This window comes from Oryctolagus cuniculus, chromosome 6, assembly GCF_051225735.1.
Source record: "Oryctolagus cuniculus isolate XC-2025 breed Fujian yellow rabbit chromosome 6, ASM5122573v1, whole genome shotgun sequence".
NCBI lineage: Eukaryota > Metazoa > Chordata > Mammalia > Lagomorpha > Leporidae > Oryctolagus > Oryctolagus cuniculus.
In genome coordinates, this window is record NC_142872.1 from 34,485,704 (window position 1) to 34,510,503 (window position 24,800).

The 24,800-nt window shown below is 42.3% G+C and overlaps 1 protein-coding gene and 1 pseudogene across 2 annotated transcripts in view; one reads left to right on the forward strand and one right to left on the reverse strand.

Moving 5' to 3' along the window:
* Window positions 1-4,424: 4,424 nt before the first annotated feature.
* The window catches only part of PRELID2 (PRELI domain containing 2), a 94,487-nt gene continuing 74,111 nt past the window's right edge, over window positions 4,425-24,800 (reverse strand). For both annotated transcript variants that reach the window (XR_016236319.1, XM_051843459.3), the window contains 2 exons: window positions 20,060-20,129; window positions 4,425-8,324 (listed from right to left, as the gene is read on the reverse strand). Coding sequence is in view for 1 of the 2 variants with exons in the window: in XM_051843459.3 (XP_051699419.1) it covers window positions 20,070-20,129 (60 nt within the window). In the remaining variant the exon portion in view is untranslated. The remainder of the gene's footprint in view (window positions 8,325-20,059; window positions 20,130-24,800) is intronic.
* Window positions 12,404-15,128, forward strand: LOC149126098 (axin interactor, dorsalization-associated protein pseudogene; annotated as a pseudogene).

Below are 24,800 nucleotides of genomic sequence, written 5' to 3' on the forward strand. Positions count from 1 at the left end.
ATATATCTGAGAACATAAACCAGAAAAAAGGTTTGTTATTGGAAATGGTAAAAGCTTCACTATAGTAGAACCAGTCACACCACTATAATTACAAGAACAAAAAGCAAAGCATGGCTTGGTTAAATTTTTCCCTTGTATTTGTTATTTTACCCCTTTGAGACTAATTATACCTCTTCCTATTGGTTTTAACAAGCACTCTGGATTAAACACTACACTAACTGGTCAGAGACAGCAGCACTACATAAGTATATCTGTACTGTCTCCATTCAGGAAAAAAATGGCAATGTTACAGAACTATATTGACAAATATTGTCTCCTAAGAAAATAAAAACATCACATCCAAGATACGCTGCATGCACGCACACACACACACACACACATGGGAAGTAATTTATCATTTAATGTTCAATAAATGCTCTCGATATTCATATACTTTCTTCTCAACAGCTTCAACAACTAAGTGATCAACATTATGTCAGTATTCAAAATCATCCTTGATGAGATCGATGACAGGGCTTACCCAAGTTTACTGCATATCTGCCCCATTTTATATCACAAGATATTAAACCACAATGACATGCTGCAGGACATCAGGAGGACTCTAGTGCCATGGAAATGCAGGGAGTTCTCATAATAGGGGATGCCCTCAGCCAGGGATTCACTGGTGTTTCCTGGGAGAGACACCAGCCTTGTGTACAGAACATGTCTGGAACATCTGGGGATGCACTGATGGCAAGCACTGGCATTCACGTAACTGGATGCAACTGCTCTGGTGTGCTCCTGAGGTTAAACCTAATGCAATACTCACTATGTGCTAGGAGGTATTCCACACTCTTTCAATGCCCCCCAAATTTCTTTTAAATCTTAATTTTCATCAAGAATTCATCCAATTTTATATTCTATAAAGTTATTTATTTTCATATAAAAATGCTTTTGCCACAAAGTTTTGGGAAAAATGAATGCTCCAAGAACCTCCAGAGCCCCTCACAGAGATGACCACACGTGTCCAAATGAACAAGCAGCCTGTTTGGAGAATTGAAGGTCAGACAGGTTAGAGGAAAAATAGATAAATAGATGTCTGGCTGACGCTCTGCTCTTTCCCAATTTATCTCTGCAGAATCCCTGCCCAAAAACTTTTTTTTTCCAAAAAGAAATGGTTCTCACAGCACTTGACAGAACAATTAACACCCAAGGAAACAAGTTACAGTGCTAGCTTCTGCCTTCACACATACAAAAGAATACTTTCCAGGCTGGAGTAGCTCCAGCTGTAAGCCGACACATAACTGTTTAATCCTACGTAAGACTGTAATTAAAACTGTGGACACCTACTTCCTCAGATGTGGACTCAAGTCTTCCAAAGGTTTTAGATCCAACCATCAAGAAACAGCAGCAGAGCTGCAGTGACATTCTGCTGTATCTAACAACATGGTCAGGAGAAAGATCTGCACTGGATGTGTTAACCTCCCAAGTACATCCTCCAGTTCTCTCAACATCATTTTTGACAGAAATTGTAAGCCAATAAAAGTTTCCTCCTAGTCACTCTCATCTATTCTTTCTGGCTGTCTGTTGTAAACCTCCTGTCCTGGGGACCTAGGACTTTTTTTTTTTTTTTGATTGATTGACAAGAACAACTTCAGTTTCCATGACACTAATGATTTCATTCTTAAACAAACACAAACACACAGGGGACTTTTGTCCAGGAAATAATTTCCCCCAAACCTCTTAGAAAAAAACAATAAAACCAGCAACATGGTAATTTTAAAGTCTGAGCAATTGATGGACTTTTGAATTTGGGGAGACACCTCAACTCCAAATGGGAAAACAAAAAGATACACTTAACAGCATTTTCTCCTTTGTCATCAGATCTGAAAGTTCTTCCTGGCACCAACACAAAGAAGTAATGATTCCATCAGCAGCCTAACAGATGGCAGGCATGGAATGGCTCTAACCTTCTCCAAAAACGCTGGAGAATAGCTCTGTGGAGTTTAATTTAACAGGATGGTGGTTGCTATTTTCTCTCTGCTGCCTCTTGCACAGCATGCTTGTCCATAGCTCCAAGAGCTACATCTTACGGTCTGGCCATGCCGTCAGCCAGGTTAACCCTTCAAGACAACCAACTGCTTGGAGTTATTATGTGATCCTGGTTCTCTACGGATTCTGTTCCAACAAATGCAACTCAGACCTTCTGATCATAAAAAAAAAAAATGGGCTGCACGTGGGGAATTTTTAGTACTTCTTTTCTTCTATTAGTATTTAAAAACACTGTAACTTTTTTCATGGATAGTAAATTAGATTTCTCCGAAGAATTAGAAAGGAGAAGTATCCTATCTCAAACTTTCTACTCTTTCTTTTTTTAAAGATTTGTTTATTTATTTGAAAGTCAGAGTTACACAGAGAGAGAAGGAGAGGCAGAGAGAAGGAAAGGCAGAGAGAGAGAGAGGTCTTCCATCTGCTGGTTCACTCCCCAACTGGCTGCAACAGCTGAAGCTGCACCGATCTGAAGCCAGGAGCCAGGAGCCAGGAGCCTCTTCCAGGACTCTCACACAGGTGCAGGGGCCCAAGGACTTGGGCCATCCTCCACTGCTTTCCCAGGTCACAGCAGAGAGCTGAATCGGAAGCGGAGCAGCCAGGACTCATATGGGATGTCGGCCCTTGTAGGGTGCTTTCTAGTACTCATATGGGGTGCCAGAGCTTTAGGCCAAGGCGTTAATCCAGTGAGCCACAGTGCCAGCCCCTCTAGCTAACTTCTTAACAGTCACCACTTATGGGAGAACATTACAAGAGGACTTCAAAGTATGTGGAAAATGAGTATTATGAAAAAAAACTGCACGGATTTCAAAATTTTTGCACCAAAATAAACATCTTTTAATTACATTCTTGCACATTTTTTTAAAGTGATCTCATACTTCTAAAGTTTATAGGAATTGCTGTCATTGCCACAGGATCACCAAGGGAGCTTTATGCCATTCTGATGGAGGGCTACAACCCAGACCAATAAACTAGAAAGAATCTCTTGGTGGGAGGGGGGAGGGTGTAAATAGGCATCAGCATTTTTTTCAAACTTCCCAGATGACTCCAGTGGGCAGAAAAGATATAGAAGAAACATTGCACTTTAAGTGTTAAATACTCTATTTTAAATTTCTGTAAGTTTAAGTTAATGTCTATTGCAGGTCCCTACAGCACTGGGTTTGCCACTCGTAGGACTCTCCCTCACCACCCACCTCTCCAAGGCGTTTGTTAGGGTTGTGGAGTTTCTAAGACTTGGCCAACACTGGTTAGCAAGTCCCTCACCTCCAGGGACATCAGGAAAACACGGTGCTGCAGTCTTGAAGTCAAGAATGTCTTCAGTCCAGGCTGTAAAAGTCTGAACACTCAAGGTAAAAAAAAAAAAAAAAAAAAAAAAAAAAAATTGTGCCTGAACCTACTGTGCCCTGCTATCAGTGTGCACTGCAAAGTTCCCACCTGGCCCAGACGAGGTGGACTATGCAGGTCAGCTCCACCCTTCTATATAGAAGACTGAGCCTAGAGACAAGCCATTTTCTGACTAAGGGTATGGTACGGCCCTCACTAACTTGAACGTAATCATACACTTATATAAGTGTGCTGGTGGGCTTTGAGCCCAACAATCTTTTTTGTTGTTGTTGTTACTCACCTCCCCTCTGTGTATCCTACGTCGACTTACTTTCTCCATCCTGTAAGTAAGTTATCATCATTTAGTTTACCCACAAGGCAACCATGTCTGGTTTTCCCATTGATCAGTGACCATTACTAACAACTGTCAGTATAATGGTGCTGAAGCCTTTTACTGAACCACTAGACCAAACCAAAGACAAATCTTGCCTTTCTCTTGCACATAGGAAGTGTTCAGTAAACACCGGCTGAACAAGGACTCTATTCCATAGGTAAGGTCACTACCACACTCTTGTTCTAGGCAAAAAGAAAAAACAATAAAGCATTAATAGAGCTTAAGCAAGGTATTTTGGTAACATGACACACACACACACACTTAAACAGATTCAAGTAAAAAGGGACAAATAAAGGGATAAAAGTGAGTTTCCTGGAAACAAAGTGCTGAAGCATTGCTGAGCCTCACAGGTCAACCAGAAATTACCCTCTCTCTCCTTTCCTCTTTGGAGGAAAAGCACCGTGCTTTTGTGTGCCCGTGCTGGGCTTCCTTTTACTTCCATTCTGCTAACCCTGGTCCCTAGCTCCATTAGCACAAGACCCACACACGTCACTCAAAAAGGGTGGTCTCTGCTAATTTCTGGGAGCAACCCAAATGGCTCACCTTGGTTGAAGAACAGTGCTTACCACATATGGCTGTAGATGAAAAGGACCAGGATCATTACTACAAATGCCAAATATAAACAGATCTGATGCAAATGATACTCACCCTCCATAAAATTAGAAGCCATGCATAAGTATCAGTTGTCACACATTTATTTCAGAATGGCTGCAGGACAGAATTTCACAGGTACATTTATACAACAAATTTATAGCTCTAAACCATAGTAACAGTGAATCAAAAACACTTTATCTTGCATAAAAACTTGGCCTGAGAAATTTTCATTTAAATTTTAATTCACTTAAGTTACACATACAAAAATACAGAACACAATTGAGGGGACAATTTGTGGATCAGGAGAAGCTATTTTCAGCAACATCTCACTTCTGTTGAGGTCACAGACCTGACCATTGCAGCTGAGGATCAGGAAGGAAGTTGGTGGAAGGTAGCTAATCACTAAAATAATGCCCCCAAGTGCCCTGAAACTAAGTTCACTCATTCAATTGCTCGAAGAGCCTCTCAAAACCTCAATTACTCTTACCCAACATATAGTATGCAGTTACATGATGTGCCTGTCCAGAGCAAATTAGAGTAAGACTCCCAGAGGCAGGCACGGTAGTGAGCAAGAGACTGACAGATATCAGTGGAGGAAAAGAACAAAATTACTAAAAATCGCTGTGGACTCAGGGAGCAGACACATTTGGGCCATTCAGTACAGGTGCTTTACCAAAACCACGTGGGACTTGAAAGAATTAATGACATAAATGATGACCTGAAAAGACTTACTTATCTTCAGAAGATTCAGTTTGCAAAAGCTGGGAAATGCATACTAAATGTAAAAGTAGGTCCACATAAACAGTTGAAATGAAGCAAAAAAGATGTGGAACAAAAACATATCCTTGGGATCTTTCTTCCATGCACCCCACAATGTTGCATACATGGAATGCTAGTATGTAAACACGGTTTATAATATAGACAAAGTAATTTATAGACAAAAATACAGCACTATTTCCATCCATTTATGACTGAAACTATGAAAGCCATTTCCTGGTCAAAACACCTCAACTTGTGGAAAGAGCTTAAGTCAGCCTCTCTTTACATTAGAGCCTTATCCTGGGTACTGAGTAATCAACTGTATTGATCAGTGGCCCAACTGACTTCAAAATCTTCTACATGACACGAGACATGGAGACCAAAAACCACCACCCTAAATCAGTATTTCTCAAAATGTAGTCAGTGGAGCAAAATAACCTAGTCTCCTAGAGAACTTGTTTTACAATGCAGATCCGAGTCCCAACTGAAATTATATAAATCAGAATTGCTGAGAGAAGGCCTGAGAACCTGCATTTTGGCACACCCCAGCAAGGATGTCTGGTGCAGGAGGAAGTCCAGGAATCACACAGTAACTCGTCACCCTAACACAGCCGGTCACAATGAGTCTGGCCAAGCCTATGAACTAACCCTTACCCACTCCTGTTCTTAGCATGCCCGAGAAGGCTGCATGGCTGCTTTAGGCATTTCTTACATCACAGAGTAGATAACAAAGCTAAATAGGAGCTTCTAAATGTTTTATTACAAGACATACAATTTCAAAAATCTAACAAACTCCAAGTAATCCTAAAAAAGACTACAAGACTTCAGAACCCTAAATGTGATTTGACAGAAGAAATGAATACTGGGAGGAAAAAAACTACTGAGTGAGGAAGAGTCTGAAGAAAGCACAAAAGATTACTTAGGAATGGGGAGGAAAACACACATAAAATACATATAAAACACAGTTTCAAAAGAAAAGCAGATGCAGCTTACACTCAGAATAAAAAAAATTCAAATTGGCTGGGATGTGCAGGCAGGTCTTCAATACTCCTAAAAGCCGGGCTAGTGACTACTGACTGGCAAACATGCTTTATTTGGCCAGCACAAGGTTTCAAACAATTCTGAATCAGCTGTCAACATGTAAAAGCTGGAAGATTTCTTTTTCAAACAACTGTGTGCCATTTCCTGGAAAACAGGGAACTGAAAGAACTATAAAAATCAGCCATGCAGCCACTCGGTCCTGGAGGTTCGGCCAGGTATATGCCCAGTGGCCCCAGCCTGCCTCATGCCATCAGACCACCTGCTAGTGCATCGGCCACCCTATTTTCAAGAACCAAGGCAGAAATGCAGCCTCCCCATTCTGCTTTCTACTTCCTGCACAGAGATCCTTTCCAACATGAGACATATTAACACAGAAACATGATAAAGATAATTTCAGTAAATTCTAGAATTTGCCATAGTGTTCTCATCCTTAGCTGCCCATTGGAATCACATGGGCGGGGGGGGTACTAAAAAATACTCATGCCTGGGTTCCACCCCTAGCGACTCTGATTCTTGGCCTGGGGCACAGTCTGGACATCAGGACTGCAGACAGTTCACACAAGATCCTAATGCATAGCATTGGTCCAAGAACTACAGGTTTAGAGATCGCAAGTTGCTGAGGATGAAGTGCCAAGTTCATTCCAGGACCAGTCTCCAAATACAAATCTCTTGCCTTTAAACACCATGATAATTCACATTACTTCTTCTTTTTGGGAAAAAAAAAAAAGCCTACTATTTCAAAAGCCTGACAAATGCCATTTACAAACTAGAAACGAAGGTCAAAATGTGTTGTGGTTTCTACCATTCACTTTCCCTTCCAACATAAGAATAAAACACTAAGGAAATGAAGGGAAATTATCCTAAGACAAAACTCAGGCAGCACCAATAGCTCAAATACAGTAAGAAGAGGCACACAGTGGCAGGCTTGTATTAAAAAGTACAATTGCTTTGAAATTCATCAATGCACTAAGTGGAAAATTTTTCAAATATTAAAAAAAGAACAATTTCCTCAAGACTTCTCAGTAATGGCTCAATTTTTATCTTAAGAAGATGAATTCTAAATTACTACCTCTCTTCAAGCTTCATTAGGTACTGTACATTTTTATTTTGGTTTCTGAAAATGGGAAATGCAAACTACTGGCATCTAATTTTCAAACAGGAATACTACCTGATACTGTAGTTGAAACATGTATTTTCAAAATAATCTCACATAGTAAGACTGGCTTCTACTTACTGGACTTCCATCCAGTAGGCAGTATGCCAGGCACTTTAGACACTTGATCTCAAATCAGTCCAACAAGCTCACAAAGCTAATCTATCACTTTAGAAATTTTTTTCAGAAAGATTTAAAAATTACGTATAAGATCACAGAGTTAGTAGGTAGCAGCACTGGGACTCAAACTCAGGCCTGTCTCCCTAATCTATTTTCTTCCACCAAAATGCCTCATTTTATCATCACAGCCCACTGGCAGATAGATGTGGGCACAATTCCGTCCACACACTCATTAAAAAAACCAAAGAGGGTAATGAGCGGCTCCACATCGCGGAACAAGTTGGTGGGAGCCAAGGCTGGAACCTACCTTCCCACTCCCTGTCCCGGGTTCTTTCAGGGGACCAAACATAGTTGACGGTCCAGTTGTGTACTACTCAGGGACAGAAATCAAATCTTCCTGATTCCTGAGAATCTTAAAGCTTGCTATATATATGGCATGGCTTCAGCACAGGTCTGGGACACGGCTCACTTATTCCAGGCCACCTATGAATCAGCACCAGGTTCAGTTCCTTTATTTGTTCCAGAATCCTTGTGAACAATGATACTGGCAACATAAGGGAAAAGACACCCTCCATAGGACTTTATCCTATCCTTGGCTGCCCAGACCCCCTCACCAGACAACCAGCAGAATATCCTGAGGGGGGTGGACAAAATGTCATATGGATTTTCCTCCTTTATTTGTCAAACAATAATGAGACGGTCATAAAAATCCAGCTGGGAGGAGTCCGGCTCCCTGACCCCCCCTGCTGGAAGCAGGCTCCTGGGGGAGTTTATCGCTTTATGTCCTGGTGGGGAGATGTCCTCTTCTCAGCTGCTGGCACTGCACCCCCGCACCTGGAGTCCAGAAACTGGGACTAGGATGTGTGGTGGCCAAGACAGATTCTTGAAAGACAGCAGACGCACATGGCATCCCTATAAAAGAAAGCAAACAGGCTTTACCACCTAATAAACATACTCAAGCATCATACAGACTTGCTCTCTTCCGAAGCAACTCCAGAGTGTCTCTTGCATTCTATCATTACGGATAATTCTTGAAGAAACTCCGTTTTACCTCTTAATGATCTTCGAACAAAGCAACCAACTCATTTGACAGAGTCCAACCACCCAGAGGAGCCAGTACAGAGGAGTTAAGATACAGCTAGCAAGGGAGGTCTTAATCATTCTGATGTGACAGAGCTGTGCTATGTGAACAAACCTCACCAAGCTTGGTCTCCCAACTGCCGGCAGCAAGAACAAACAGATGTCAGGGCTATTTGTTTTATTCAGAAATGACAGGAAATCAAAAATCTATCAAATGGATGTGTCAGCAGCAACGCCACAAGCATATTGGTAAGATTTATATGCCTCCATTTTGGCTTATGACAAAACTACCTTCTATGTTTCTAGTTTTCAGATACCCACTTGGAGATACAGGTCCCAGAGTTCTACAAAGCATCTTCAATATATAATGTAGTGTATATGAATGTAAATTATGAAAAATTTGAAAGTTATAAAAATGTTAAATAATGTCTCATTATGCACATTGGTACAAATCCCGCAGTGTCTTTTTAAAATTAAAAATGGCAAAGCTGCCAAATTGAGTAATTATAAACCACATTCACACTATTGCCCTATCACAGTGTCACTTTACGTGCTAAATGAAACGCCAGTATTTCTACTCCACTATGTGCAATAGAAGTTCATGAGCAATTTTTGTGATCAGTGTTGCTGGTATTTTAACTACACTGCTGTTACCATTTTTATGCCTTAAATAACATCATATAAGTCTTCACAAATCGATGGTAGAGGTAACTAACGCACCGAAAATAAACTGTCAAACTATAAACTCTGGCATAGAGGTAAGAGATAATTTCAAATGCAACATAAAAAATAAAATAAAATAATGGCCAAACAGGGGTGAGTGTTGTGGCACAGCAAGTTAGGCTGCTGCCTGAGACCCCAGTCTCATAACGAAGTGCCTGGAATTAAGCCCTGCCTCTGCTTCCAATCTTGCTTTCTGCTAACACACCTGGGAGGCAGCAGATGACAGCTCACCAGCTTGACTCAAATACTCCCTGCCACACACATGAGAAACTGAGACAGAGTCCCCAGCTCCCAGCATTGGCCGGGTCCAGCTTGGGCTGTAGTGGACATTTGGCAACTGAGCCACTGGGTGGAAGATCTCCCTCTCCCACCTCCCCTCTTCCTTACTCCCTCTCTCCTCTTTTGTCTCTCTCCCTTCCCTCTCTCTTTTTGTTAAAAAAAAAAAAAAGCCAAATAATCACCAAAATATTCCTTGTACTTAATTTAGGATACTGACACACTTTTTTTAAAGGACCAGATAGTAAGTATTTGAGGTTTCTAAGGCTGTAAGGGCTTTGTTACAACTATACAGGTCTGCCATTGTAGGTCTGAACACAGTCAGTAGCACAGTTGTGCTTCAGTAAAACTGTATTTATCAAAGCAGACGGCAGGCTAACCTTGCCTTAAGGGCTATATAAGGTTTCCTGTCCAGCTCCTCCCCCAGTCCCCGCCCAGCCCCCACCACTTTGAACTGTGGAGCTAATTTCCCCCTTCTTTACATACTTTCAGACATTGCCCTTTTTTTTTTTTCAGGAATGAAGGGTCAGATTTTTATAAATATTAGCAGACTCACAATAAAACCATTTAGGCTACTCCACAGACTTAGAGCTCACTCACTTAAGAGGAAAACCCGTCAACATTTGAGGGCTTGGTGGATGGACACTTCATTGTCAGGGGCACAGCGCTTAAGCCCCAAGTCAGAGTTCAGGTCGTTTTCGTCCCCAAGCTGAAGGAAAAGACAACTCAAGCTTAACGCTAACCCGGTGCATCAGAGCGAGCGGAAACGAGTCCAGGGCGCTCCCCTAGAGGAGTCACCGAGAGGAGAGAAAGGGATGGACGGGGGGAGGAAGAGAGAGACAGACAGACAGACTTCCATCCACTAGTTCATTCCCTAAATGCCCACAACAGACAAGGTTGGGCCAGGAAGGAAGAACTCAAGCCAGGTCTCCCTCACAGGTGGCAGAGACCCAACAGCTTGAGCCATCATCTGCCGCCTTCTAGACTGTGCCTTAGCAGGAAGCCAGGTGGGAAGTGGATCCAGGACTCAAAGCAGGGACTCCAATGTGGGACGCAGGCATCTCAACCAAAACAGCATCTGCACCACTGCACCACATGCCCGCCCCGCCCCTTCTCTTAATACAGCATCCTACTGTTCATAAAACAGTTCCCCACCACCGCCCACAAGCATTCCTCCATTTTCCATACAATTATTTTTGATAAAATGAAAAAATAAAGCACATTCAGTGTTTGAAAAAGTCTGTAAAATAGTCAAGAAAATGGGAAGTGGGAAAAGACAGGAATAAGCTGGCAGTGCGGCTGCAGCACCAAATTATAATGGTGGGGATGACTGCATAACTCTGTCAGAAGTCACCAAGCTGTATACTTACAATCAGTCAATTTAATTGTATAGAAATAACATTGTAATGGCGCTGATTCTGAAAAAGCTTAAAGCCTCAGCAACAGTCTTTAATTTATAATAATTTATGTGGTATCAGCATATTTGAGGGGATTTCAAAATGTTCACCAAAAAATGAAATTCAAATATGTTTGTTTTGGTGCAAAAAAAATTAAAGTCATGAAAAACATACACTTTCCATAAATTTTTTGAAGTTCCCTAGCATAGATCCCCTACTTTATATTTGCTCCTCTGAAAAATCTGGACATGAATTTTGAAGATTTGATTAATTAATCCTTAAGGAATTCTGGTGCATTGAATTAAATGCAACTGTCTCATACTAAACCCCTGTAGTGTCCAACCTTCAACCACTTCACTCAACAAATGGAAATAGGGCTTTTTACAAAAAAAAAAAAAAAATACAAAGCTCTGAGTTCATGACTTTTCCCTCAACCATAGTAAGGAAACAAAAAAAGAAAGAAGAAAACAGGTAATTTAAGATAACAGATAACACTGTAGACATTTTTATGTTCTCATCTTCACTAGCAACAGTTTAAATCCAACCTGATTTAAAACACCAAGTTGATGTGAGCTTCTCCTCCTCTCTTTTCAGTTATATTTGCTCCAATGTACAGCCTGCAAACACTCAAGCAATTAAAAGTAGACAAACATGAAGAGACCGAGACACTCAATCACAGAAAAGCTATACAAAGAAAATCATCCCTCCAAGGTCACTGAATAAACAATGACTTCAAAACCCCAGCTGACAGCTTTCTCAGTGCCCTCACACTCCATCTGCCTCCAGCCAGATGTGAACTCGTTCAACACATCCCTTCACGAGTGTGGTCCTCAGACCAGCATCATCTTTACCTGACAACTTCCTGAAAACACAAATGCTCGAGCCCCATCTCCAGGCCTGCAGAATCAAAACTCTGGGTGTTGAGACCCCACCCCCACCCCACCCAATATCCTGCCGAAGAGTCTGGTGTCCCTAAGAGTCTCAAAGCCATTGATTTGCTACTGGAATACCAGTAAGTATATACTTGTCCCTTGCAGCTTCATATGCTCAGGGCTCCATGATGCCCTGGTGAGGGTCATTGCTGCGGGATCCATGCTCACATCGAGGACTCCATGGATCCTCTGTGGTTCTTGAGGCAGCACAAATGAATACTGTACCCACTGGGGCTAGCGATCAGGCATTGGTCTCCTTGGAGGAGAGGAAGTGAGCGTGAGACTACACCAACAGAGCAGATTAAACCTTCCCACTGATTAAAAAAAAAAGGAGATTTTTCCATGCCCAATTTGGGTGTTACCTTGGACACTCCCCTCACCCTGGAGGACTGACCAGAGCTCCCTGGCAATATCCAGCACATGCCTCAGGGTATTCACTGAAAGAGTAGACACTCCACTAATCCACAGAAGCATAGTCCAAAGGTAAAAATCATCACAGGGGGAAAAATACCAGCAAGTATCTCTACAAACACCCAAAAAGTAACACAGCAGTTCAAGAAACAAGAATAAGGAAGACAACATGATGCCTCCAAAGAAACACAACAACACTACAATACCAGAATGTGAACATGAAGAGAATGAAGAAATGTCAGAAACAGAATACAAACAACTGATCATAGGATTACTTAGAAGTAATCAGAAAGGGCCAGCACTGTGGTATAGTGGGTAAAGCCACTGCCTACAATGCTGGCTTCGTATATGGGCACCAGTTCAAGTCCTGGCTACTCCACTTCCCTTCCAGCTCTCTGCTATGGCCTGGAAAGGCAGTAGAAGATGGCCTAAGTCGTTGGGCCCCTACACCCACGTAGGAGACCTAGAAGAAGTTCTTGTCTCCTGGCATTGGATTGGCATAGCTTCAGACATTGTGGCCATCTGGAGTGAACCAGCAGATGGAAGACCTCTCTCTCTCTCATGCTGCGCCTCTGCCTCTCTGTAATTCCACCTTTCAGTGAATAAAAATAAAAAAAAAAAAATTCTAAAAAAAGTAATCAGAAACAAATTAATGAACTAAAGAAATCTATACATGAAATGAAAGAAAATTTTTTTCATGAAATTGAGATTTTAAAGAGAAATCAAAACAAAATATTGGAAATGAAGAATTCAATAGAACACATAAAAAATGAGGTAGAAGGCCTTAACAGCAGAATCGGTGGGGCAGAAGAAAGAATGTCTGAGTTAGAAAACAAATCTTTGGAAACTTTAAAGTTAAACCCCCCCTCCAAAAAAAAAAAAAAAAAGATGAAGAAGAAGAGGAAGAAGAAATTAATAAACTAAAAAACAGTATCTGAGATTTATGGGATACTATCAAATGACCCAACATATGAGTCTGAGGAGTTCCTGAAGGGGTGCAAAGAGTGAATGGATTAGAAGGTGTTTTAGTGAAATAATTACAGAAAACTTCCCTAACTTGGAGAAAGAAAGGGACATTCAAGTACAGCAATCACATAGAACTCCTAATAGACATAACCAGAAAAGATCCTTACCACAACACATTGTAGTCAAACTCTCCACAGTAAAACATAAAGAAAAGATTCTAAAAATGTACATGAGAGAAATGCCAGATTACTTTCAGACAATCTCCAATTAGACTCACAGCTGACTTCTCATCAGAAACCCTACAGGCTAGGAGAGGAGGGTGAAATATATTCCAAGCCTTAAGAGAAAAAAAAAAAATTGTCAACCCAGAATAACGTACCCTGCAAAGCTCTCATTTATAAATGAAAGTGCAATGAAGTCCTTCCAGACAAAGAGAAATTGAAAGAATTTGTCTCCACTCGTCCAGCCTTACAAAAGATGCTTAAGAATGTGCTACACACAGAAACACAGTCATCACTATGAAAGAAGGTGAAGGCGGAAAATCTCCCAGTAAAAGTACAAAGGAAATCCAAAGTACAAGAGGAATATTTATGGAAAAATTGCAGGGCCAATTGTTACTTATCAATAGTCACCTTGAATATAGATGGCCTCAACTCTCAAGTTAAAAGATACAGACTGGCTGAATGGAAAGAAAAAAAATCTACTTGTTGCTTACAAGATACACCTCACCAACAAAGATACACACAGACTGAAAGTGAAAGGATGGAAAAAGATATTCCATGCTAACATAAGCCAAAAAAGAGCTGGTGTAGCCATCCTAATATCAGACAAAATAGACTTTAACACAAAAACTGTTAAGAGACAAAGAATGGCATTTTCCAATGATGAAGGGATCAATTTAACAGGAAGATATATAAATATATATGCACCTAATTACAGGGCACCTGGCTATTTAAAAGAAATGTTAATGGATCTAAAGGGAGACACAGACTTCCACATAGTAGTAATGGGGGACTTCAATACCCCACTTTCAGCCATGGACAGATCAACCAGACAGAAAATCAGCAACAAAACCAACAGTTGATCAACACTACAGACCAAATAGAGCTAACAGGTATCTACAAAACTTTCCATCCTACAGTTGCAGAATATACATTCTTCTCACCAGTGTATGGAACCTTCTCTAGGATAGACCACATGCTAGGCCTTAAAGCAAGTCCCAGCAAATTAAAAAAAAAAAAATCGAAATCATACTATGCATCTTCTCTGACCACAATGGGATGAAGCTGGAAATGAACAACTCAAGAATCTCCAGGGGCAGATGGGCTTGGGAGGCTCCTCAGAGGGAGGGTAGCAGTGGTGGAGGTAGAGGTTCCTCCTGGCCCTGTTAATGTCGGGGCCAGGCCCAGGAAGGATGGCACCCTAGAGCCTGGCCTTGCTGAGGCAGGAGCAGGAGGGGATAGGGTGGGGCCTGGCCATGCCAGAGGTGACCCAGTCTGCTGTAGTGCTGGGGCACCAGTTTTAGGAGAGGAACGGACTTCAACTCCTGGGGTCAGCTGGTGGAGACGATAGATGAGTATCAGATATTAGCAAGACAGCTACAAAAAGAAGTCCAAGCTCAACACAGGAATGCCAAAATCACTGAAGAACAAAAGAAAACCATAGGCAAAATTGCAACATGCTTGGAATTGCAAAGTTCAGCTTTACAGTCCACACAGTCCCAAGAAGAAGACCTGAAGAAGCTAGAACTGATCCTAAAGAATATTCTTATATATGATAAAGAATTCCTGTTTGATGTTCAGCCTGTACCATTAAGAAGAATTTTAGCACCTGGTGAAGAAGAGAATTTGGAATTTGAAGAAGATGAAGAAGAGGGTGGTGCTGGAGCAGGCTCTCCTGCTTCTTTTCCTGCCAGAGTTCCTGGGAAGTAAAGAATGGAGCATAAGCTTTTTTTATCTATGGGAAAGCTCAACGAGGGTCTTACCTCTCTGTAAATAACCTAGGCAAGCATCCTGGGCAGGAGAATGGGGCTAATCACAGGACACTGCAGCAGTCCCCTGAGGACGCAGCTGCCCCACATGCACACAGGCTTCCCTTGCACAAGCCCTTCTTGCTTCCCACACTGCTGTAGCTATGACAATACTCTGCCTTGTTGCTAGAATCTGCAAGAATGCTGGCACCAGCAGGCAACTCAATGGCTGCCATGAATTATGACAGTGTCAGGTTTTCTGTTTTAACAAGGGAGGAAAAGCTTCTCACAGAGCCATCCAGCTATTGACAGACACCATCAGTGCACCTGCCAGCACAGCTCTCAGAGACACGCAGGAAGCCTGGACATTCAGGCCAGTCTGGACTTAGCTTGCTTGCGGCCTTTGCAATAGGAAAATGTTTCTTGATTTTTCACTGTCATCTGTAGCTCTTACAATGCCACAAAATGGCATTTATTTATTGGCAAAGTCTGTAGACTCAGTAGAGAAGCTGTTAACTGTAACATAAAACTTCTTCAAACTCCGGTGATATGCCTTAATTGTGTCAGCTGTTGATTTTACTGTTTGAGAGTAGAACCTGTGCAATATCTTATACTGTATTTTGTTAGAAAACCTGAGTAAAATTTCACATGCTGGCTAAATTAATAATCTCTTTTTTGTTATAACACAATACTTGAAGCATGATAACTTTTTAAAGAAAAGAAGTTTATTTAGCTCACTATTTTGGAGGCTCAGAGGCATTTGCTGGCATTGCTGAGCTCTGGTGAGGGGCCATGCAGTGGTGGTATCAGACAGGAACTCACGGTATCAGACAGGAAGCTGGAAAGATTTAGGTCCTACAGCCCCTGACAAGAGCACAACCCCAGTTAACCTAACAACGTGGCCTAAAATTCCACCACCACACTGAGGACCCAGCCTCCAACACAAGAAACTCTGGACAGACCATATACTGCCCACAGCACTGGCATTGTTAGATGTTCATTAACTGTGTGACTTCCTCTTGGCATTAAGTTATGCTACTGAGCCATTTGCTTTTTTAATGATTTTTTAAGCTGAATATGACTTTTTAAAAAAGCTTTATTTTAAATGGTGATTAGGACCGCAAAATAATGTCACCTTTAGTTGTCAATGGATATTACTTACAACCAAGTGATTTTAATTTTTTTGACCCATAGCTACCATTGTAAATTGAGACAGAAGGAAGAACCCAGAAACACATCCACACTTGATTCATGACTGAGATAGATTGCAGGAGTATGGGAAAATTGTAGTCTTTTTCATAAGTAGTGTTGGGACTGTTGAGTATGTATGTTGAATAGGATGAAATTGGGCTCCAATAATACACCATGGACAAAAATGAATTCCATGTACAGTACAGAATTAAATGTGAATGGCAGTGGGCCAGCGCTGTGGCGTAGCAGGTAAGGCCGCAGCCTGCAGGACTGGCATCCCCTATGGGTGCCGGTTCAAGTGCCAGCTGCTCCACTTCTGATCCAGCTCTCTGCTGTTACCTGGGAAAGCAGTTGAAGATAGCACCTGCATGGGAGACCCAGAAGAAGCTCTTGGCTCCTGGCTTCAGATCAGCCCAGCTTCAGCCGTTGGGGCCATTTGGGGAGTGAACCAACAGATGGAAACCTCTCTCTCTCTTTCTTTGCCTCTCTGTAACTTTGCAGTATGAATAAATAAATAAATCTTTTTTAAAAAATACTTGGTGGAGCTGGTGTTGTGGCACAGCAGGTAAAGCCGCTGCCTGTGCTGCTGGTATCCCATATGGGCACTGGTTTGCATCCTGGATGCTCCTCAATGCAGCCAAGTCTTCCCTGGATCTCACACTAGTTACCCAGCTGCATTCACCCTGTGAAAATTCAGTAAGCTATATTTCAGATTGGTGCATTTTTAAACATATATGCCATGCTTCAATAGTATGTTTATAAAGGAAAACTGCAATTTGTAAATCATATAACCAACAAAAGATTCATATCAAACTATTAGAGACTTCCTACAACTCAAGAAGATGATTACATCAATAGAAAAATGGGCAAAATAACTGAACAGAAACTTCAAAAACAAGGAAAACCAGAGGCTCTATCTAACATGAAGATATGTCCAGCCTTATTAATCTTTGGAGAAAGGCAAATTAAAGTGAGATCGGGGGCCATATATCATGGTACAGTGTGCTAACCCATTACCTGCAATGCTGGCATCCCACGTGAACACTAATTCAAGCCCAAGCTGTTAACAATTCAGTACAGCTCCTTGCCAATGTGCGTGGGAAAGCAGAAGACAGCCCCAGGGCTTAGGCCCCTTCTACCCTGGATGGAGCTATAAGCTTCTAACTTTGGCCTGGTCATTGAGGCCATTTGGGGAGTAAACAAGCAGATGGAAGATCTCTCTGTCTCTCCCACTCTGTAACTCTGCCTTTCAAATAAATAACTATATCTTAAAAAAAAAAAATCTCTAGAACATATGCAAACACATGGAGACTGAACAACATGCTCCTGGATGAACCGTGGGACATAAAGAAATCAAAAGAGAAATCAAAAAACTGTTGAGGAACAGGTTTTGTTTTTTTTTTTCATACTATTTGTTGAACTCTTTACTTAGTATAGAGTTAATCTTCTGTGTATAACGTTAATTGAAAATAGATCTTAGTAAAAAACAAGAATGGGAATAGGAGAAGGAGGAAGAAGGGTGGTGTGCGGGTGGGAGAGTGGGTATGGTGGGAAGAATAACTATGTTCCAAAAGTTGTCTTTATGAAATGCATGAAGTTTGTGTACCTTAAGTAAAAGGCTTCTGGGAAAAAAAAATACTTGCCCCTTATAAGTGGAGGACCTCATGTCTTTGCTTAACTAAGAGCTAACTTTAGATGCAGCCCCCCGTGTAACATGGGATCTGAGCCCAGGCACAGGTGCAGCAGGGGTTGTGAGCATCACAAATAAGCCAGCACAAAAAACAGGGAGAAGTGGCCAGGTTCTTCTCTACAATTTCTAAGGAGCAGAATGGGTGTAGGAGTAAACCATAGTTAGATTTAATTCTTACATTTTATATGCACCTCCCATGTGCCTTGCCTGCACCAAATAAAACTATCTCAATTAGCCTTTCCAATAATAATGAAATCTACTTTTACTTCTAAGTATGCAGAGACTTAATCTTAATCAGAAGGGGTCCAGAGGCAGGCATGTGGCTCAAGGGTCATGACACCACTTGCGGCACCTGCAATCCATATTGGAGTTCCTGGGTTTGAATTCTGGTTCCACTTCCCATCTGACTTCCAGCTAATGCACATTCTAGAAGGTAGCAGGTGATGGCTCAAGTACTTGAGTCCCTGTCAATACACTTGGGAGAACTAAATTCAGTTCTAGATGCCTGGCTTCAGTCTGACTCATTCCCAGTGGACATTTGGGGAGTGAATCAGTAGAAGGAAGATTTCTCACAGTGTTTGTCTCTCTGCCTTCCAAATAAATAAATAAAACTTTTAAAAGGAATGGAGTGCAAGCTGCAAACAAGCAGAAGCACTTTACAGTTCTCCAACCACGGGTTCACAGTCCTCACCAGCCTGCCTTGAATGCTGAGGAAGCTTCCTTTTGCTTCTCCTTTGCCTAATTGCTCTCAAACTGTTTTGTATATCACAACCTGAATACCAGGTCACTTATACAAAATAATGTGTCCTGAGGCCAGCGCTGTGGCACAGCTGGTTAATGCCCTGGCCTGAAGCGCCGGCATCCCATTTGTGCGCCGGTTCGAGACCCAGCTGCTCTACTTCCTGTCCAGCTCTCTGCTATGGCCTGGGAAAGCAGTAGAAGATGGCCAAGTCCTTGGACCCCTGCACCCACATGGGAGACCCGGAAGAAGCTTCTGGATCCTGGCTCTGGAATGGTGCAGCTCCGGCCATTGTGGCCAATTGGGGAGTGAACCATCGGATGGAGGACCTCTTTCTCTCTCTCTGCTTCTCCTGTCTATGTGTAACACTTTCAAGTAAAAATAAATAAATCTTTAAAAAAAATGTGTTCTGTACTCTGAAGCCAACATAAGAAATGTGGAGGTAATTCTGAACTACCTACAGCAATGCTTGCTTACTAAAAGGTTTCACCACCGCTCCGATGCTAAAAACCTATGTCTCATAAATATTCTAAGATATAAATCCCTCATATTCACTTATTTTGGACATTCATCTTTTCTGAATTACCTCTGTCCTGCTCTTTCCACCAAGCCCTTCTCCTTGATCTAAACAACAACAATTCTGAGGAGAGGAAGTGTCACTTGAGTTTATACCATTTGCCCAAAACCAGAGGTGGCACGTACTCCAGCATGAGCACCACCCTGCTTCCACCCTCTGCCCACGGCAGATACTACAAATCAATCCAGGGGTCCTTCTCAAGGCCTCAGAATCCTTCTCAACAGCACTTCAAACAGCCACCTCCAATCAGTGGGAATATATATGATTAACAAGATATATTTTGTTTCATTAGCCAATCAACATGCCCCTTTCTTGATTCCCTTCCTCCTCTAATTACACTGTAAATCCTTCCATTTATTGTTCTCAAAGCAATACAATTAAGCCTCAGTTAATCCCAAGTCACAGTCTTCACAGATCTATGACACCTTCAGGGTCCTCATCCTAGCAGACTGTGCTGAACACTTTTAACACTTTGAATGCCAAACCAGAACAGAGTAGAAAACTATTCTAAAAATCAAAGCAGCAAGTAAATAAAGGTGCTGAACAGATAACAAAATACCTGTAAAATAGTAAGCTGTGTACACACCAGGGAAATGCTCAACACGAATAGCCCAGGGAGGCTAATGCTGAGTGTCAAGCTCATAGCACGGAAACCTCGCTTCAGTAAATAGTTCTGATTTTGCTTTCAGTACTTACTGATGATTCTTTATTCCACTAAGGGGGCACCACACTGTTCCTTCAGCAGCATCTCCATTATTCTAATTCCCTAGAGAGAGAAAAAAGAAAAATCAAAACGCCATATTTCAGAGACAAGCCCTTGTGCCACCACCTCTTTCCTTCAAGGAATGCAGGTCATGCTCACATACTCATTTCAGGAAAGTAGGCTCATCATCACACCCTATGTTTTTATAATATTTTACTTAGCAATTTCACCTACACTATCACCAGACACTCAGAACTACTCAAAAAGAGGGGCAGAGCAGAGTTTAAACACAAGAAAACAGCCCAAGAGAAGTTAACCTTAGCAGCACGTTGCTAAGTGGCATTGCCAGAGCTGGAGCACTGGTAAGAGTTAATAGTTATTGAACACTGGGACATGTGCTGGGTTTGCTACTAAGGCTTTACATGCACTGTCTCGGAAGTGGGTGCTATGTGCCTGACTGAAGGTCCCCTCCAGAACTGCAGAGTTCCTTCCCCTGTGGACCCACACCGCAGGCTGTTGCTGACAATCAACCACAATCAGCCAAAGGGAGTTGTCTTCCCTGAAAGCATCCTCTCCATGGGAAGCCTACATTCAGCAAGTGGTAGATGTAGGCCCACAGAGGGATGGCCCCCTTTCCTCAACTTGAAACAGCTCTAAAAGGCATCCCCCCTCCACAGCTCCTCACAGGGTCAGCTGAGACCTTCGTTGCAATGTCAACATCACCTTTTCCTAAGCATGCTTCTCCCCTAAGAGCTGTTCATCAGAGCCCCTCCAGTACCCTCTGCATGCAAATCTCCACCTCTGAACCTAGGTCCCAAAAGCCAACCTAGGACCCTTTATTTAAGACACATGGAGGGGCAGGCACTGTAGCCCAGCAGGTTAAAGCCCCAGCCTGCAGCCCTGGCATCCCATATAGGCTCTGGTTCAATTCTAGGCTGCTCCACTTCTGATCCAGCTCTCTGCTATGGCCTGGGAAGGCAGTGGAGGATGGCCCAAATCCTTGGGCCCCTGCACCCATGTAGGAAGACCTGGGGGAAGCTCCTGGCTCCTGGCTTCAGATCAGCACAGCTCCAGCCACTGTGGCCACTTAGGGAGTAAACCAGCAGATAGATGGAAGACCTCTCGCTCACTCTCTCTTTCTCTGCCTCTCCTTCTCTCTCTGTGTAACTCTTTCAAATAAATAAATAAATCTTTAAAAACAAGACACATGAAGTCCTTGAATGAGCACTATTCTTACTCCTATTAGTACAGAGGAGGATACAACTAGAGGTGTCAGTAATGTCCCAAAGTTACATAGCTATCAGGAGCAACGCCAGGGAGAGAGCTCAGGCACACTACTCTGATTTCAGAGCTATCCCTTCACCTGCCAGAAGCACTCATTTCACAGCTTCTCAAATCAACCGTCCCTGTCCAGTAATATTACCCTGGAGGAAACAAGAAAGCAGCAGTTGCTTCCCCTCTTCAGAGACAAGTTCTCCAGCCAGAGGATAACCCCTCAAGTGGAAGGACCCAGTCATAAGGTAACTGTGAAACAGAACCTAAAAGAAGTCAAAGCTGGGTCCAGGGGGAACAGACTCATGAATCTCAGAGACTAGAAAGTACTTTGGAAAGAATGATAAAGATGAAAGGAATACAAAATGCATGAACCCATTCCCTCCCAGAAAGTCTCTGACTGAACAGGTCCCAAAGTACTTTTGTTAGGAAGCACTCACATGACCCCCTCATCCCAGAAAGTCTGGGAAATGCTGAGTGGTCCCACAGGGCAAGTCAGGGACTTAAGACCTGGGATTTGTTCTGAGTCAAGGGATGGGAGTGGGATAATCAAAGGCAAAATTAGAGCGAACAACAAAATATATTTAACAGCAACGTAGACTGACTGAACAAAAGTTAGCATTTCCTTAAGGAGCCAGGTCCTTCAAACTCTGCCAGGCCATTGCCCCAAAAACTGCCAGTGTCTTGGAAGGAAGGGGCATTCAAGGGCCCTCAGAGAACTCTGAACAGCATGCAGTATTGGCTCAAGCAACACATCAAACCGTAGGGCCAGGAGCGCTATCATCAAGACCAGAAGACATGGATCCCAGCCCCAAAAATCACTCTGCTGACTACTTAAGCTGATCACTTTTACCAAGGAGTAACTTAAGACTTCAGCAATCAGTGAGCTTTAAGGCCAATTGGATCAGTGCTGCACAATGGAATTAATAGGGGAATCCACAAAAGCAAACGAAGATTCCCAGGTCTTGGCAACTGACTCAATCACAAATTCCAGGGGGGAATCCAGAATCTATGCATGTGTAAAACACTTATGTGATATTTTTACATGGAGATTTATTTATTTATTTGAAAGGCAGAGTTATAGAGAGAGGGAGATGGAGATGGGTTGAGAGAAAGAAAGAGATCTTGCATCTCCTGGTTCACAGCACAAACATCTACAACAGCCAGGGCTAGGCCAGTCTGAAGCCAGGAGCCAGGAGCCCCATCCTGGTCTACCCACATGAGAGGGACCCACACACTTGGGCCATGATCCACTGCCTTCCAGGCACATTAACAAGAAGATGAACAGGAAACGGAGTAGCCAGGATGTACACTGGCACTCTAATATGAGTTACCAGTGTAACAGTGGCTTAACCTGCTACACCACAAAACCAGCTCCTAATAAGTGATTTTGCACATAATTAGTCTATTTACTAGAACTTGTATATAATAGGATTTTTTAAATGATTTTATTTATTTGAGAGACAGAGTTTCAATGTGCTGATTCATCCCAAATATCCACAAAAGCTGGGGCTGAGCCCAGCAGAAGCTGGTAGCTAGGAACTCAGTCTAGGTCTCCCAAGTAAGTAGCAGAAACCAAATCACGTGATCCATCACCTCAGCCTCTCAGGGTCTCTATGGCAGGCAGCTAGCATCAGGAGCCAGAACGGGTAATTGAACCCAGGGCCTCCCATGCAGGATGGGGACATCTTAACTGCTAGGTGAACAGTGCTCCTAAAGAGCAGCTTTATACCACTTCTGAAACCCCTTCCAACTCTGCTAGTCTTGGAATTGGTGAAACAGGGTTCCTAATCATTTCTGAAGATGAAGTATGCACTGTACATTTAGAACCACTCTCTTCTGAGGAACTGAAGGGACAGCAGGCACAGGTGGGAGATGAAACAACCAGTGGAGTGAAATTCAACCAAATTCTTAACACAAGACCTGAATCGTGCTTATTTCTGCTCATTTCTCATACACTCAATAGTTTTGATTAATGATACTTCATTATGCACCCACTGCTTGCACTGGAGATTCAATGGTGAACAGAGAAGATGAAGTCCCTGCCCTCACAGAACGTAGTCTGGTAGAGTTCAGCCCAGTTCCAATTTTTTTCAGCAAACCTCTAGACATTAATTTAATTAATTAATTAATTAAATGTCTTCCTTCTACTTTGAGGAAGAAAAAAAACTACCATATTAATTCCCTCCCCAACCTCCTTTTCTGGAACAGATGCATAAATCTAGATGGTGTGTTTTTAAAACAAGAAAAGCACACTCCCTCCTCGGGAAGCAAGAACCTTTGAACTCTCCCATCCATCTAAATGAAGGTCGCCACCACTTGCTGAACCGAACATTAATTGACATAAGTGAAGATGCTGAGGTTTGCCTTGGGAATTCAAAGACTTTATTTATTGAATCAATTATGTTCACAATGTGACAGTTGATTTTTCTTCTTTTCCGTTCTCTCATACCACTTCAGTCTTTTTAAGCAGAACAGATACAGAAAGTGGAAAACTGGGGCAGTGGGAGTGGTCTAAAAGCGAATTTTTTTAAAAAAGGGAGAACCTAACAGGGAGACCAAGCTATTATTTAGTACCTCTCTTTGGCAAGAAAGTACCAAATCAAAACCCAATCAATAGAGTCCTTTCAAAGTTTGTTCCAACGCTTAAATCTCAAACCCCAGGAGATCAGGCATAAAGGGTATACATTTATACCACTTGTCACAAAATGATGCCTGAAATGCAGAACAAACCTTAAGTGGATCCACCTTTACAGATACAGCTTAAAAGCTTTCTGGACTGACAAACCATAAACCAGCTTGATTTTATTATTTCTTTCCCTTCAGAGAGTCGTCTTCTCTATTATAAGGCTATCTTTCTCTATTTGCCAACATACAGATAAGTGAGCTATCTCATAGTCTCATTTCCCTAACACCAGAGCCGTGTAGGCCAACATATCCCCACAAAGGAGTCCCAGCGCCTTTCAGATCCAAAACACTTCACAAATACCCCTCTGATCATTACTGAAAACACAAAGCTTGTCGTAAGAGGAACAGAAAGAAGTCAGAAGCAAAGGCAGCTAAATCCAGACAGTGTATTTATTTTGTTATCAAACCAATGCTTCCTTAAGAAGCTCTGATTTACCTAGGGAGTTCCAAAGAGAGTAATATTTAGACCTTACAAGCTCTAAAGCAGTTCTCAAAAGGTACATCCACGCAGAGCTCTTAACAAAAGAGAACTGCTCACTTAATTATCACGATGACAAAAGCTTGGTGTTAGAGACTCCCAACAGAAATAATGCTTCCTGTGGATCACGGCTTCAGAGCAAACACCAGAAACAGCAGCAGCACTCGCTGCATGTGAGGGACTGCACTGAGGCCGCAGGGAACAGGGATGCATAGAAGACTCGAGGGGTCACTGGTCTTTTGGGAGGATACAGAGGAATTCAAAAGAACTGAAAGGCTAGCCAGTCTCTGAGAAGT